A 16,208-nucleotide genomic window follows, 5' to 3' on the forward strand; every position below is an offset into this window, starting at 1 on the left:
CTCTGTGTAGCATCTTTATTTCATAATACGATGAAATGATTGTAGTTTGGCTTGTACAAAAACAAGAGCATATAAGCAATATTGAACAATAATCTCGCATAGCAAACATATTATCGACTCGTAAACCCGATTCAGAGAACGGATTCCTTAAACTGCGTCAAATCTGACTTGGCACGCAATGTCCGTGAAAAATCGCGCATTATATCATGTAAATTTTTGGACGTAAATATTCGGTTGTGCCCACAATTTTGCTCTTCGGATATCCGGTACAGGCGGGCGCTGAGAGTTTTGGAACCGGGACTGGTCGACAATTTTGTGTATAACTTCCGTGACATTTCTACCGGTACTTTAGGGTCGTCTTCTGCGTGCAGCAATATAATATGGCTTTTCAATTGCAATAGATTTTTTTCGGTAAAATATTCCATCTTGCTCTTCTTTGCGGCTGACTTGAACATTTTAGTCCAAAGATATGGATACAACGTTTTGCATACTCGAAAAAAAAAGTTTGACCTCGACGCATCATACAAGTTAGTGAACGGAGCCTCGAGTACAACGCCGTGTGGTTGCTTGATTCTGACAGAGTCAGATATCTGAGAGAACGCGTTTGCTACGATACCAGACCCTAAAGAATGCCCCCAAACGATGACCTTTGATTCGGGGTCACGCATTTGCCGAACTGTCCACTGGTACGCCGTGATTGTGTCTAAATTCACAGTCCTACCGTCCGGGGTGCCTGAAAAAAAGACAAAATTGGACAGAGATTCAGTCACCTACATCTGTTCAGACTTGGACAATTAGAGTTGTGTAAAAAGCGAAGGTGGTCAAAGTAGTCACCATTGGTACTCAAGTAAAAGAAGTATTCAAGGGATAATTTTGCCTAAAAACTGAAAAATATCAAGTAGCAGTAGCCTAAAACATAACCATTTGAACAGCAGCCTAAGAAGGCTTCTCCAATTTCTGGTTTTCCTGAAAATGCTACAGGATAACTGTATAGTGTGAAACAAGTCAAGCTTGCTGTACAGAAATTTGCCATTCTCATAAGCTCTAATTTTATATGAACTGAATTCAATCTCCAAGTTTTTGTGAATTTAGAACTAGTAATCTAATTCAGACGAAGTTTGAATTCTTATCTCATTTGGTAAAACTATATAGGGATAATTCTAATCTAATTTGTAAAAACTACATTTTCCAGTTGACCACATTTGTCACGCACCTGAAGAATCTCCAAACCCACTGTAATCGAACGCGACGACGTGAAAGCCGAGATTCGTGAGCTTCGAATAGAATTCGGTTCGATGCCCTGAAGCTCGATTCCCTCCTTTACCGTGACAATAAACAATAACGTTTTCTATGAGAGAGAGAGAAAAATCAATTCATTGTCGCAAAAAACTTCAAACACGGAATTCCAACTAGGCCTACACATGACACAGAAAAGATTGAATTGAATAGTATATTAATTTTGAAATGAGCCCGAATATTTTCGGGTTGACACTCGTCAGGGGTAATCATTTCAATATGAATATACTATGTAATTGTATATTGAAGTGCTGTACCTCCAAGAAGCTGTTCAGAAAAGATTGACCAGTCGCAGTCGGGGAAATGTAGTTGTAGAATTGTGATAAAACATATACAATTTAGTAGATTTATCTGCACACAATGTATAGGTATTGTGATACGAAATTGCAGTGAAATGATATAGTGATCAATCGAGTCTGCTGTAGCTGTTAGGACTGATTCCATCTACGTTGTGGACATCGAGGCTGAAACAGTGATTTTGAATATGTCATGGTACAGACTCTGCAAAGGACGAGCCAATAAGGAATATAATAAATATATCAAGATCAAAACACAAAATATGTGATCTGACGCACATAATATTGCTAGTTCATAAAGGAAAAACATTTTACTTTAGTAGCATAGGTTTTCAGCCTAGTTAGGATTTAATAAGCTAGTTATAATACTTAGTTTTAAATACATATAAAGAATTGTGTCTAATATGGAATGGAGTTCCATATCAGAGGGCCTTGCTAAACGAAGGTGATGGTTTTGCTACGAGTTCGAGGTAGAAATAAGAGTGCCAAAAATAAACATCATATATAACATAAGACATATCATACATAAGGAACACATCATATCAAACATTTCGATTTGGAACCTGCGAGTGACAGATCGGAATTCGCGGCTTTCTCAGGAGGAAGATGCCAAAGCCCTATGGAGTTTCCGCTCTGTGACAATACAATGTGGTTGGTGGCGCCTGGGAAATTCCAATCTTTCTCCGGATTCGACAAACGAGTGAAAACCGCTGGCCCTGAAAATCAATTGAAGTGTGAACACATCTTCAACTGGATAGAGTTCTATGGTCAGAAGCAGAGATGAGCGTGGATTTGATGATTCGGCTTGGATATGTAATCAAGATTATTTTGAAATTGGATTTGAACATGAAATTTCAAATCATTAATAATATTCATGCAAATTTTGAACACATTTCACCCATTACCGGGTTTGCACTTGAATATAGACACAAGACGAGTTTATTTTAAATTTCCAAAATCTAAATCCCGAAATATTTGAATTGAAAAGTATCAGAAATCAAGTCCAATTCTAGCTTTAAAAATATCTTAAACACAACTCCGATGCAAATCTGCCAAAAATCATCAAATCCAAATCTATGACAGGGTTGTAGTGACTTGAGTCACTTTGTGTATTGACTTGACTTGTACCTGAGTCATTGCACAAGAGTCGACCAAGTCATATGACTTATTCAAGTCTCGTAAATCAGGTCAGTTAGTTGAAAAATAGGCCCAGAAACTGTCTTTTATCGGTTTAATAAATGAGCATGTTGCGAAGGAGAGGCCTTCGATTCACGTAAGAGCTTTGAAAAAGTGAGTCGAGCCAGACTTGAACATGAACAGTGAACAATATGACTCGGACTCGAGTCTCAACACCCTGACCTGGTGCTTCCCGACTTGGACAGGACTCGGTGTTGAATTGAAAATGACTCGGCTTGACTAGAGTCAAAACCGTAAAAGTAAGATTGGCTTGTGACTGGGAACCTTCTGACTTGGTAACAATCCTGATCCATGATGATAATCTCTGACATAGACCAAATTGATACAGAATTTAGATCAATTCGTCTCACCTTTATATCTGAACGAGAAGACTGTATGCAGAAAAATCGTCGGAAACAATTTCAAGACAATCGGTAACAAAACGTAGAAGAAAAACAAGATCCGACAGAGAGCCAGATAGGTGATTCCCCTGCAGAACACAACGAACTTTGACCTGCCAACAAACGACCAATCAGAAAGAGCTCAAGGGCAGGAACATTCGACATACGAACCTCATGTCTATTCTTTCCATCACATCATTTCAGAATTTGAGTAGAATACTGTATATTCACGACCTGATTCGAATAATGAACATGATTATGAAAATTGTGATAGCGAATTGCATCAAAAACAAATGTGGATATATTAATCGGAAGATATTTCATAAAACTCTGATAAGAAAACAGTCATACAGAAATAACGTTTACGCCAGGGTTGGAATGACTCGTGTCGCAATTTGTAGGAGACTCGAATTGATTTGAGTCATTTCTTGGATATGAAAAAGGACTCGACTTGAGTCACTTTTCATATCGACTCGACTTGTACTCGGGTCATTGTATAAGTAGCGAGACTAGAGTCTGAGTGGCACCAGATATCACTCGAGCAGAGTTGCGAAAAAGTGAGTTGAACTCGAGACCGAACAATCAACACAATGACTTGGATTTGACTCCATGGTGGATTGAAAATGACACGACTCAAGTCAAAACTATAAAGTCAGATTTACTTGCGACTTGTTTACAATCCTACTTAATATATTATTTATTGTTAAATACTGTTTAGTAGTCGTGAGTCAGAGATCTATTTCTTATTACTCACAGGCAGAAATGGTCAAAGAAATCATAGTCAGTACGTAAGTAGAAGTAACGTCACACATTGCCATTCCATTACAAGTAGAAGTGGTCATTTCCAAGGTATGTCAAAACTACTTTCAAGCAGAAGTAGAAAATGAAGTTTTGAAAAGTATTCAAGTAGTTTCAGAAAGTAGACTCGGTCGTGGGATCGCAGCCTATCCAAAGACTACTTTATGCTCCATAAAACCATAACTTTAAAGAGCGAGCACATTGTAGAAAAGTGAGTATCCTAGTCCTTGTGACTCGTTGTCAACCCTGGCGTACGCACGATAAAGGGCAGCATAAAAAAAAAGATCTCATAGTCAAAATGGTAGCAAGATATCAATAAAATAAACGAAACATATTGACACCACCGAGTCATGCATTCAAAAGTAAGTCGACCTCTTGCATGAGTCTGCATATTGGCTTGATGGTCGACCTCTGTGCCTTTCTGAGACTCGTCTTGGATTTCTCCTGTCGCTTAGTTCTGGTTTTGCGATACTCCTCGGCACAGACTGCTGCCTGACAACACCCCTCACAAATCCGCTTGTGACATCACCATGGCGCAGAGAAGGAGGCACAAACGCAGGGTGAGCTTTTTTGACATTGTCTTCTTTATTGTGCAAATCAGAACTGCCTGAGTTGTACCCGAAACGGGCATTGGAGTCGATATTACGCGAAACCTGGCGCAAATTGTTGTTTGAGTTCTTGTTGAGTGTCGAATGAACTTTATCAACATTTGGTGTCGCTTGTCTCGAGATATTCTGGTTGATTTGCAATTCGTGTAAACGACTCTGACTTGCTGCTTTCTTCCCTTGGTTTTGTGGCAAACAATTCGACCAATGAGAGAATGATAGCGACGTAACACTGCCGCCGCCAGACGGCGACATGTAGTTCACAGACCTTCGTTGATAAAACAGAATATACGCCGATTGCTGGGAAAGGTTTTCTTCCGATATCACCTCGGTTTTGTTGTCATCGTATCGATACCAATTTCCGGACAAAGGGTTCAAACAACAAGCAGTGTAATGGCCTGAATTCAAACTGCCAAAATGATTGCAAACCGCGTACAAGTCATACAAACAATCGCTGTTTTTCATGTGAGAAAAACCACTCAAACCGTTCACAATCCCGTTTTTCGGTCTACAAGACTCCAGCAAGTAAGGAGTCATGTCAAGTCCTGTAATCGGGAAATCAACTCTCGTGTTTAACTTGTTTCTTTTATCGTTGAAGGCGGAAAAACGCTTCAAATGCACCACCAGTACGTCCGGTAAAGTAGACAGGCTCAACTTTTTAAGCCCTTGCTGTTGCTGTTCGCAGAATGGACAGTGCCAGGCGTCTTCTGGAGATAACCGCTCTGGTTTTGTGAGTAATTCGAAGCATTCTTGCAGAGTGCAAGTAACCGGTTGTTGATGTAAAACTCTCTGAAGACGCACGCTTTCCTCAATTTCAACAGTAGGAGTCTCGATGGTCAACGGTTTTTCTAATTTCCATTCAACAATTACTTTCAAATGCAGTGATCCGCCAATCGGGCATTTTTCAAGCTCAGTTTCAATCTTCGGACTTGTAAAAGGCTGTTCGAGCTCACGATCAATCTTACAATCAGCGACATAAAGTGCGAAGTTGTCTTTTTTGGAAATGCTCTGATTTTTAGCAGAAATAAGCGCACGTAAATCCTCGTTCTTTACATCTTTCGGACAGTGGAAAATCACGGGTTGCCCAAAAACTTTACTCAAAGTCTCGTCCTTATTTATTGAGACAATAGTAATCGTTTTCGGGGTTGAAACTTCGTCCGCAGTGTTGCTTGGTATGCTCGGACTCTGACCGAAACTTGGACGTTTTTTGTGTCTGCTCGCGAAATTACGAGGTAATGTTCCTGCCGTCATTTTAGGAGGGGCTGGCATTTCAAACGCGTGAATTTGAGAGCTAGACGGAATTTTGTTGATTAAATCATCGTCACTGTACGATTGCCCGAAACCAGATTCTGTAAATTCAACAAAGAAGAGGAGACGAGAATGAATTCTGCATTCCCCAGCCACTAAACGCCGTAAATCTTGTATCTTTCCACTAAGAGGCGCAGCAATACCAATTCTCACTCGCCTGTTGCTAGATTTGCTCCTTTCTCCGCGCTTACGAGCAGGAAGTCGAACCACAGTCACATTAATGGGGCGTGTTGTTCTGGAAGACACAGGTAACGAGACGCATAATGACGGGTCCATCGTGTGGCTTTGTTTGGAGCAATTCGGACAGGTTAAAGTCGATCTGAAATGAGCTTGGAAGACTTTTTGAACAAAGCTTGTCGGGATCATATCCAATTGAGATTGTAAATTCGAGTTCCCGAAACTTTGAGGTTTTTTTCTACGCCTAAATGAGGCCCGTGATAACAAAGATGTCTTTTTTACAGGTGATATATTCAAATCTTCGTGGAGTTTATCAAAAACCCACAGTAGAAACTCCTGCGAATCGTGCTGCTCATTGCCTTTATACTGACTCGCATGTTTACACATGATTTCTTTAAGGCGTTTTGTCATGGACACATCGTACTGATTCGTCCACAAGCTCCGTATGATGACAGCTACTTGTTCAGCTAATTCACCCCCAGTACCGTATTTCTTGCTGCGATCTTTACGTACATTTTTCAGATCGGACTTGTACTGACCCATCACAAAATACTCGGCTATTAAGTCAGTATTGCTGAGACATTGGATGATTGCGTTTATATAGCAAGTATTTCCATGATTTGCTAATCCACATACGCCTGGCGGCAAAAATGAGTCCGTTAATGTCAACAATCCAGTTTTACTGCTTAAAGAAGCTGTCTCCGCCAACGTGTCTGGAGTATGTTTGTTCTGGGGGTCGATAAATCCTGCTTCGACAGCATCTTGATCTACTGGGATTTTCCGCTCGGATTTCTTCACAGAGAATTTCTTTCTCATGTGTGACGTCAAAAAAGCCCCGAAAGTTCGGAATGAACTGCGACGAGATTTCGTTTTTGACATTTTTCAGCCCAAAATCAACTCAAGGTCGCGAAACTTGATGAAATCATCCAGATATAAAATGATCAGTGTCAGAATTGTATACAGTGGTGGCTTGATGTTGGAAAACTTCCGTAATAAATAATTTTCTTGAATGATCTATGTTAAAAATCCTGTTTTAGTAATGAAACGAAGATCACGGTATTAATCTTCTAATCAAATATCAATTACTCATTTGAAAAACTCCATCATTCTTTCACCATAACGGAAAAGATCTTTAAAGGAGCATTAGGTCCCTAGATAGTTTACAGTTACGCCCTAACTAATAGGCCACACAAGCTGCTTAAGCATTAAATATATTATGACGGATTCCCGAGTGAAAGAAAACTTGAAAGTGAAATAGAAACTAACGCGAGTTGCCTCAATAAGACACGATTTTAAATAAATTCACAGTCATATTCCTACTTTTTCTTCGCCAATCCACCACTTATCTGTGCAAAGCCACATACATACTTTTCCGACACTGGTCTGGTATATAGCTATTAGCAAGTAGCTGCCTTTACCGCCGCATCACTAAAATTGATGATTATTTGAAAACATGCCTCGCCGTCAGTACGCATATGTTGAATTTCACAATACGAAAAAAACAAAGTGTAAAGGTAGATAACAAAAATATATACGGCATCAGTGTTCTAAATAAATTTTCGAAAATTCCGATACGCATGAATGGAAGCGATGGCCCGTCAATTTCAAATCTCTATTTCTGAATATTTTCGATCGATTTTTCAGTTATATAATATCCATTCCGAAGCAGAAGATATCGGATAGATCAGTGGTTCTCAACCTTTTTGTCTCCGCGGACCCCCTTGGGACTTTCATGGACCTCCGCGGACCCCCAAGTTTCAGATCAAAGTATCTCGATTATCGACTAACCGTTATCTGTCTTGTGCAAATATCGACCTCATGCTAGCGATAACACAATCAGAATGCTAAGAAGCCCAGCGGATAATTTGACGGGATGGAGCGTTATGGCTGTCGAAGAGAGAATTGTCAAATATGAAATGAAAAGTTACACACAGAGCAATAAGTTCTAATGATAAGTAAATCGCGCGAAGCGCGAAAAAAAATTTTTCGTTGACTGTGGTTTTGCGCCCTCCTTCATATGTTTTCACCTCATCCCAGTTTGAGAACCACTGTCACAAAAGAATGTGAATGGTTGCAAATATTTCGAAGTCACCCTGCTGGACCTTACTACTCCAACTTCCTATTTTTGCACAAACCCCCACAAAACATCTCTAAGCAGCAATATGTTTGTATTAGTAGGCTATTGGAAGTAAATTGAGTTTGCAATATATGTTATTTGATCTCAGACGGCCAATCTGGTTATGTGAGTCATGAAGTTTTAAAAGTAATAAAGTTAAACTGCCTCGTGTTTTCCCAAATCCCAAAAAATGTTTCCACCATTTTGAAAATTTCGCGGTCTCGCGGACCCCCTGAAAATGCTTCGCGGACCCCCAGGGGTCCGCGGACCCCCGGTTGAGAACCACTGGGATAGATCATAAGTTTATATTATAAGAAATCATATTCGTATATTCAAATCATAAATCAGAAGTCAGAATGACACCAGCATCAGGACATTCGCAAAACCCGCACAGGAAATCTTTGGTTTTTTTTATCGATATTTCTGTCTCCTCGGTGATGACGCCCATTGTATTGATATAAAGAAAATCGAAGTTATGTTGCCCTCATAACTGAACAGAATTCATGCTAAATTAAAATTCCTATTACTTCAATACGAGATCTCAAATCTCTGGAGTTATTCACGAATTGATATATTTAAACATTATAAACACCAGGATTTGCTGGATACTGTTTCAGTGGCAACGTAATATTCTTTCGAAAACAGCACCTACTTGCAGGAAAAACTGCTTCTGCAATTTCAAAAGCTGTCACTGACGCTTCGACGCTGTTTATTTTTCCAAACTACGATGCTACAGTATTTACAAACCTCGAAAATGAATGGCACGAACTTGTCAAATCAGATGATGTATTTGTTTTCAATGCTCAAATGTCAACGCCACAGAAAACCTTGTCAAAATGGACGAGCTTGAATGATCACTTACTGCAGCCTGGCACATATTAGACAAGCAACAAAACAAAAAGTTTTAATCGCGTTTACCACGAAATGGGTACAGTTGCCATTTTCAAACATTTGTGAATTACTCGTAACCGGTTGGTCCCTTTCATTCCACACATCAGACACACGGAACGCAAATCAAAAGTTCCAATGCTATAATAAAACTTGCATAGGGCGATAAAACTTGGAGCACATAATGAAGAAGCAACAAACGGCTTAATTACAGTGCAGATATGAAATAATGTAATGTGAATGACTGTCCCTGCATGTTGCTGACAAAGCAAATCGGACTACAGAGGACATCGCAAAAACCTGAAACAAGACTTCAAAATTTACAGAATACACTTGGCCATATCAGAAAACTGACGCTGAAAACACTAAACTTTGATCATCTCGTGACACTTATCGCTATCCGAGAGGTTTGCAACATCGCATAGAAATTCTTGAAATAATCGTTGCATTTCTGGAAACTTTGCAGTGTAATGCTTTACTTGGTATCGTTTGTCAACTTGTAGAAAGCGGATGAACGTCGATTTCGTGGCCGGATTACGAATTGTTGCGTTGTAAAGCTTCACTCCAAGATCAAAATCCAATCTGGACGGAAAAACATCTATGACGACCTTTGACAAAATTTCCATAAATTTCAGTTTCAATTTTCTAGGTAGAGGACGCATACAATTCTTGAGATACAAATATGTCTGCCATATTTCCAGGGTTGTAGTGACTCTAGTCATGACTCCACTCGAGTCGCAATTATTCAACAACTAGACTTGACTCGAGTCAATTTGTGCCAGACGCGATCAAGTCCTATGACTCGAGTCAAATCCGACCAGAAACTGTCTTTTAGATGTTTGAATGAGCTTGTTAAGAGTAGAGTTGGTCAAAGTAGTCATCGTTGAAAGCTGTGAAGTACAAGTAGCCCAAAATCATAAGCACTTGAAATAGAGGAAGTAGTAAAACCTATCGAGTACTTTAAGTAGAAGTCCTCCTTGGCCGACCTTCTCAGGTTAGGAATGAGGCAAATGAGGACAATTATTAACGCGATTCATTTCACCCGAGCAGAGTTATAAAAAGGAGTTGAATATGACTTAAAAGTCGAGACTGAACAGTAATAAACAGTATGACTTGGACTCAACCCTTCGCACCCCGAACTGGACTCGACTCTCGAGAGTCAAAACCATGAAAGTCAAATTGACTTGCGACTCGAAACCATGTGACTTGGTTACAACCCTGTGTAATGCCCACAAATCATACATTGCTTTAGAAATGTGCAAATTGTTCACAAACCTGCTGTCGTCCTCCGCATGCATGATCAAGATAGGCACAGGCACGGCTGGCAGAGCATCTACAGTTGAACATTCAGAGTCATGGCGACGGAGAGTGCTTTGCATGTTTGATTTGAAGAAAGGATACAAGGTGAGAGATATCTAAATTGGAACCACGATGAGTAGGGCCTAAAATACAGGAAGATTTTGCACTAAAAAAAAAATTTTGATGTATTTTGACATTGAACAACTAAATTTTGACAAAATTTTGAACTCGAGTATTTAACCGGCTGCTTTTTCCGAAAACTTGTTTCACTTTTCAAAACTGGAAAACACGACCTTAACGGGATGCGAAACCAATAAGTAATATATCGTTGAATTCAGAACTTCAACGCAGAACCAACTAGGCCACGTACCTAAGACGAGAGCAAGGCAACCGTGCGTGAATATTCAATCATGAAGACGACATAACCTTGTCGTAAAAATAGACAAGTTTTAAATAGTACCCTCTGGAGTCCATAGCGTATACCTAGTGCCGTGGTTCTCAAGCTTTTGTAGACACGCCCCCTTTATGATAGTGATAATTAGGGCGCTTTTTTTTTGACATGTCAAAATTAGCCAAAATTATTCATAAAGTCAAAAATTTTTTCACGTCTGAATTTCGTTTGTATCGTAGATTTTGCGCTGTCAGTGAACATATCATTTGATATTTTACAGCTTGTAGCCTACTTTATAGGTCTACCATTGTAAACGGCTAATTGTCTGCTCATTGTGAATCATAAATGGTCAAATAAAACAAATAGGTAGACATGGTGTTATGGTCAACGTACCGCAGTATCCTATCTGAAGAAAGACTTCTTGGGCATCGCATCATTCTTATATTACGAAGCGCATGATGAAAAATTGTGATGTAGACAACATTGTCAGAATGAAGCAACACGGTGTGTGACCAGCAGTACACGTACAACAACCCTAGCGCATCCATATTATGGCCATACTTACAATTGCTCAAGCTCTAATGAGAAATGCTACACACAATAACAGAATCAGTAACCTTGGATAAGGGAAAACATTCCGCAGCTTCCATTACAGTTGTGAAAGGTGCCTCCAGAACCAGGCAATCGGGTTTTTTGCGGCCTTTTTGACAGTGGCTATTTAGCGCCCTTGTGCTAATATGAGTGCCCAGCGAGTGACCCCATACGACAATTTGGCAATCTTTGTTGGCAACCTGCATCAAAGAATTGATTATTATCGACCAATCAACTGCAATCTGCAAATATGGGCGAAACCTCAATGCTGATGTTGGATGAATGTTTTTGGCAGTCACTTGTCAGGGGTAATTGTCAGGAACTAGTAGAAAATTCAAAGCAACTCAATATACGAGTTGGTACTACAATGTAGGCCTACTATGTATATTTTATATTTCAATATGAATATATTACTCAATAGTATTAATATACTTAGTTTAGAATTATGTTTACACAAGCTAAGTGGATGTGTTCATAGGGCAATGAGCAAGTGATGGTCCATTTACAACAACAAAATCAATTCACAATTAAAATCACATGCATTTCGTAATGTGAAAATGGCAACAAACGGGGTTCGAACCACACAAGAATACAGTAGCACAAAATTGAATTCAACATTGATTGAAGTCGACAAGCCCAAGTTTATGCAGAGACTAATTGCTCTATAACTTGCAATTCTAAAATGGGTCCTGCACTGCATGATTTCGTCGTATCTAACATCAATGTTATTATTTTCAAACGGTATAGCTCAAACCCTTTTGTTTCCATTGTTAGATAACGAATTACATGGTCCGCGGCTTAGATTGTTACCGCACACTTTGCTATATTGGTTGGATTTTGAATCTAGACTACACATATGAAAGGCTACGTACACACGGTACATATATAAACAATACGGGTTCCAAAGTACATGCATTTCTGATTTAGTTTGCACCGTTCATACAGTCTTAGTTCACACATTAACATGCAAAGGTAGGTGACCATTTCTAAAATCCAAGCAACATTTTATAGGCCCACTGCCCAGGTCTCCTCAAAATGGACATTACAACTATATAGTAAATCTGTTCGCTAACCGAAAATATTGCTTTCACTAAATACAATGTCAAGAAAAATGGAATGACTCCACTCGAGGCGTTGAAATTGATTTCTAATCAAACCAGGAAGGGAATGTTCAGGAAAGAAAGTGAGGATTTTTAGTCCTTGGTATTTTTGCGGCATATACAGACTCATGATATACATGTACGATTACCAGTGAACTCGGCTCTCGGTGAATTCGGCCTCACAAACTCGGCCCTTGGAAAATTTTGTAATAAAGTGTATTAACAGTCATTATTATGAATTATTGAACTACTAATATTATTATCAAGTGATTGGTCAATCTTGGATAGGGAAGAATCACGTGCCGTAGCAGATCTCGCAGTATGAGAGCCTGATAGCGAAGACTCCACCACGCACGCTACCGGTTCACCATGATTGGTTACTGGAATTAATCGAATGTAAACATGGAATGTCAACGATCGATTTCGCAGCTTCCCTGAGGCTATATTCGGAATTATTTTGCGGCAGCGATTGTAGGATTTCTGGCAATTCAAAAGTTATCTTCCAGAGGGCAGAATTTACTGAATCTGGTCTTGATCAAAAGCTACTGTCGCACTGATTCCGAAAATATTTAGAAAATATGGTCCTCTTTTCAGACGTCCAAAATATGGTAGCCCTAGATATTATGGTTGTTATTATGGTATGTCAGGGCACCCTAATCTTGGGGTACCATAACCCTAACTTGGACCCCAACCCCCCACAATCCAAATATCCCCCCTCCCCCAACCCTTATGTCCCTCCTCCACTAACCCTAATCTTGGGATACCTTAACCCCAACTCGGACCCTAACCCACCACCAACCCTAATATCCCCCTCCCCCAGCCCTAATATCCCACCCCAACCTACAGTTGCAATTACGAGCAGCGCGTTATCTCCCGCGCTTACGCAATACGTGATCTTATCACGCCGTGACTGCGTGATCTACGCATGCCCTGACCTCTGTACAATATTGCCAAATCACCTGATAATAATATAATTTGTTTAATACAAAATTTCCCAAGGGCCGAATTCACCGAGGGCCGAGTTCACCGGCAACCACATGTACACACGATCTGTGTATAATGCATACCATGAGTGTATGATGCGAGTTGTGGATATGCCGCTGGACAAGGAAGGTGCATGTGCAGATATAGCCTTGCAAGATTTTCAAGTCTTGCACCAACCCTCCATGCTATCCCGGAAATGCCGAGAGGCAAGCGGGGAAGTCATGGATACCAGGGTTAGTTATCAGGTCTTTGGTAAGTGACGGCCAGGGATTTAACCCACGACCTACCAATCAAGAAGCCGGACACTTCACCATTACACTGTCTTGTCGGTCAGGGTTGTAACCAAGTCACAAGGTTCCGACCTTTCGAGTCACAAGTCCACCTTACTGTCATAGTTAAGACTCGAGAGTCAAGTCGAGTATGAGTCATAGTGTTGAGACTCTCGAGTCTGAGCCCAATCAGGGTGTTCAATGTTCAGTCTCAAGTTCAAGTCATGTTCAACTCAACTTTTTACAATGCTTGGGGATATTGAATACCTCGCATTCCTAATATAGTCGTAGTTATCACTTTTAACAGACTTATTTAAACAGGCAAAAGACCCTACAATAAGGGGAATCACATGAATAAAGTAGTTAATGCCTCGAGTCATATAACTCGAATGCAAGTCGAGTCAGTACACAAAGTGTCTCAAATCGAGTCGAGTCATTTTCCACAATTAATAAAAGTAATTATAAATTGGAATCAAATTCAGCACCTGCTCCATAGACCATTTTAAAACCGTAGCTGCATCCTCTACAACAGCCGAAATGCTCGGCTTTCCTGTGGAATCCCCGAAGCCGCTGTAGTCAAAAGCGACGACATGGAAACCTACCAACAAATAATTTGTGAGAGGTAAACACTCAGAATGAGGTTGCTTCAACAGGATTCATCCAATGGGTCAATTGTTGCAGCATTTATTTTGTTACCAGGAAAAAGCAGCACACCTACCTAACTTTGTAAACTTTTTATATAGCTGCACTCTATGGTTAAAGCCCCGGTGAAACGCATTTCCATGACAATACACCACAACTTTTGTTGCATCCGAGAGATTCTCATCCCTGTAATCGAGCGGGGGTACGTGCCAAACGCCGATTTCGTTGCCACTGGACGAATGGAGCCTCAATGATTTGGCTCCAAGAAGTCCATACACCTGCGTCATTCCATTAAAAAAAAGTCGTGTTAACAACTGAAAATGTGTTCATTTGAAGTGTAGAACCTTACCTTGTCAGGTTGGTTGAGGTGAAGGAGCCTGCGTGGCGGACAGAGTCTGTTCAGAAAAAGTCCTTCAAAAATGATGTTCGGGAAGAATTGCAACAAGATTGCGATAAGTACATACGTTCCCGGCAAAGCGATCAACAACAGCCACATTTTGGGAACGTACTCCGCTAATTCAACACGAACCCGGTGCTAACGAGAACTTTTCCAATTCAATCAATCCCTGACCCTGACGGCTAACGGCATCTCTGCAACTAAAACGGAACAGGGGAAGTCCTAAAAACGCTGAAATTGCTGAACGTTAGGTCATTGAACTTTGTAGCGTAGAGCAAAGTCACTCAACTATATCATAGTTGAGTGACTTTGGCGTAGAGCAGAGCAACACTAAAACGCGGAAACTACGGAAAACTTGAAAACACTTGCTCATATTTTGTTTATAAAACAGCTCAATGATATTTTGCCGGAACAGCGACTTTATGGAAATGGTGAAATATTTACATAAAATAAAATCTGAAACACCGGAAAAGTCAACCACACGAGTTTAATAGGGATTAGAGTAGGCGGGAATTTCTGAAGACCCGATAAAGAAAGAAAAAGAGCAAGAACCTAGGTAACGACTTGTCACTAGCTGGTAGAGAACGTCCCTACGTTCCTGCGCCGCTTCGAGAGACTGTGATGCACAGTGTGCATGATATTTCGCACCCCGGTATTCGCGCGACCACTAAATTGATAGCTGAACGTTATGTATGGCCTGGTATGAAACGACATGTGAACGATTTCGTGCGTCATTGTCAGCAGTGTCAACGATCGAAGATTCATAGGCATACTCGAACTGCAATTAACAATCTTTCCGTCCCTTCCGAGCGCTTTCATACGGTTAACGTCGACATATTGTCACTCCCGAATAGTTGCGGTTACTCGTATATTTTGATGTGTGTTGATCGCTATACTCGCTGGCCTGTATGTGTTCCCATGATGGACATGGACATTCGTGCTCAAACTGTTATTGATGTGTAAGTTTTGACTGGGTGTCAAATTTCGGCTCACCCCGTAAAGTAATAACCGACCGAGGAAGTCAGTTTACCTCGCTTGAATGGACTCGGTATATGCAATTCTTGGGTATTTTTCATATCACAACTTTGGCGTATAAGCCGGAGCAAAATTCTCTTGTCGAACGCTATAACAGAACTTTGAAAGCCTCCCTCCGCGAATTAAAAAGTCCTCAAAATTGGTATCATCATTTAGGCTCAATTGTTTTAGGGCTGCGATGTTCTGTCAAGGAAGATCTCGGTTATTCACCAGCAGAGCTTGTGTATGGCACTTCCCTTCGATTACCCGGTCAATTAGTCAATCCTTCTTCCAGTGGTAATAACGCCAATGATTTCAACTACGTCGGTGAATTGAAGCGCTTTTTCTCAGCCTTGGGTGAGATGCCGACTAAGTTTCATTCGAATCAAAAATCACATGTCCCGAAAGATTTGAATAATTGCACGCACGTTTTCTTGCGGATAGATGGTCATCGTAGATC

The 16,208-nt window shown here is 40.4% G+C and overlaps 2 protein-coding genes across 2 annotated transcripts; both read right to left on the minus strand.

Moving 5' to 3' along the window:
• On the minus strand, positions 1–15,027 carry LOC145440186 (uncharacterized). Its single transcript, XM_080317764.1, has 11 exons — positions 14,687–15,027; positions 14,414–14,615; positions 14,181–14,293; positions 11,369–11,542; positions 10,337–10,476; positions 9,433–9,643; positions 9,327–9,361; positions 3,140–3,282; positions 2,156–2,308; positions 1,214–1,348; positions 1–733 (listed from the first exon to the last, which is right to left on the minus strand). Exons 1-11 carry the CDS (start codon positions 14,831–14,833, stop codon positions 132–134), a joined length of 2,055 nt encoding a protein of 684 aa, XP_080173890.1. The 5' UTR covers positions 14,834–15,027; the 3' UTR covers positions 1–131.
• LOC145440641 (ubiquitin carboxyl-terminal hydrolase 31-like) lies at positions 3,376–7,194 on the minus strand. Its single transcript, XM_080318335.1, has one exon. The coding sequence runs from the start codon at positions 6,934–6,936 to the stop codon at positions 4,324–4,326; it is 2,613 nt and encodes an 870-aa protein (XP_080174461.1). The 5' UTR covers positions 6,937–7,194; the 3' UTR covers positions 3,376–4,323.
• Positions 15,028–16,208: the final 1,181 nt, after the last annotated feature.

Source organism: Botryllus schlosseri, chromosome 6, assembly GCF_051294905.1.
Source record: "Botryllus schlosseri isolate E-star chromosome 6, Bs_hap1, whole genome shotgun sequence".
Lineage (NCBI taxonomy): Eukaryota > Metazoa > Chordata > Ascidiacea > Stolidobranchia > Styelidae > Botryllus > Botryllus schlosseri.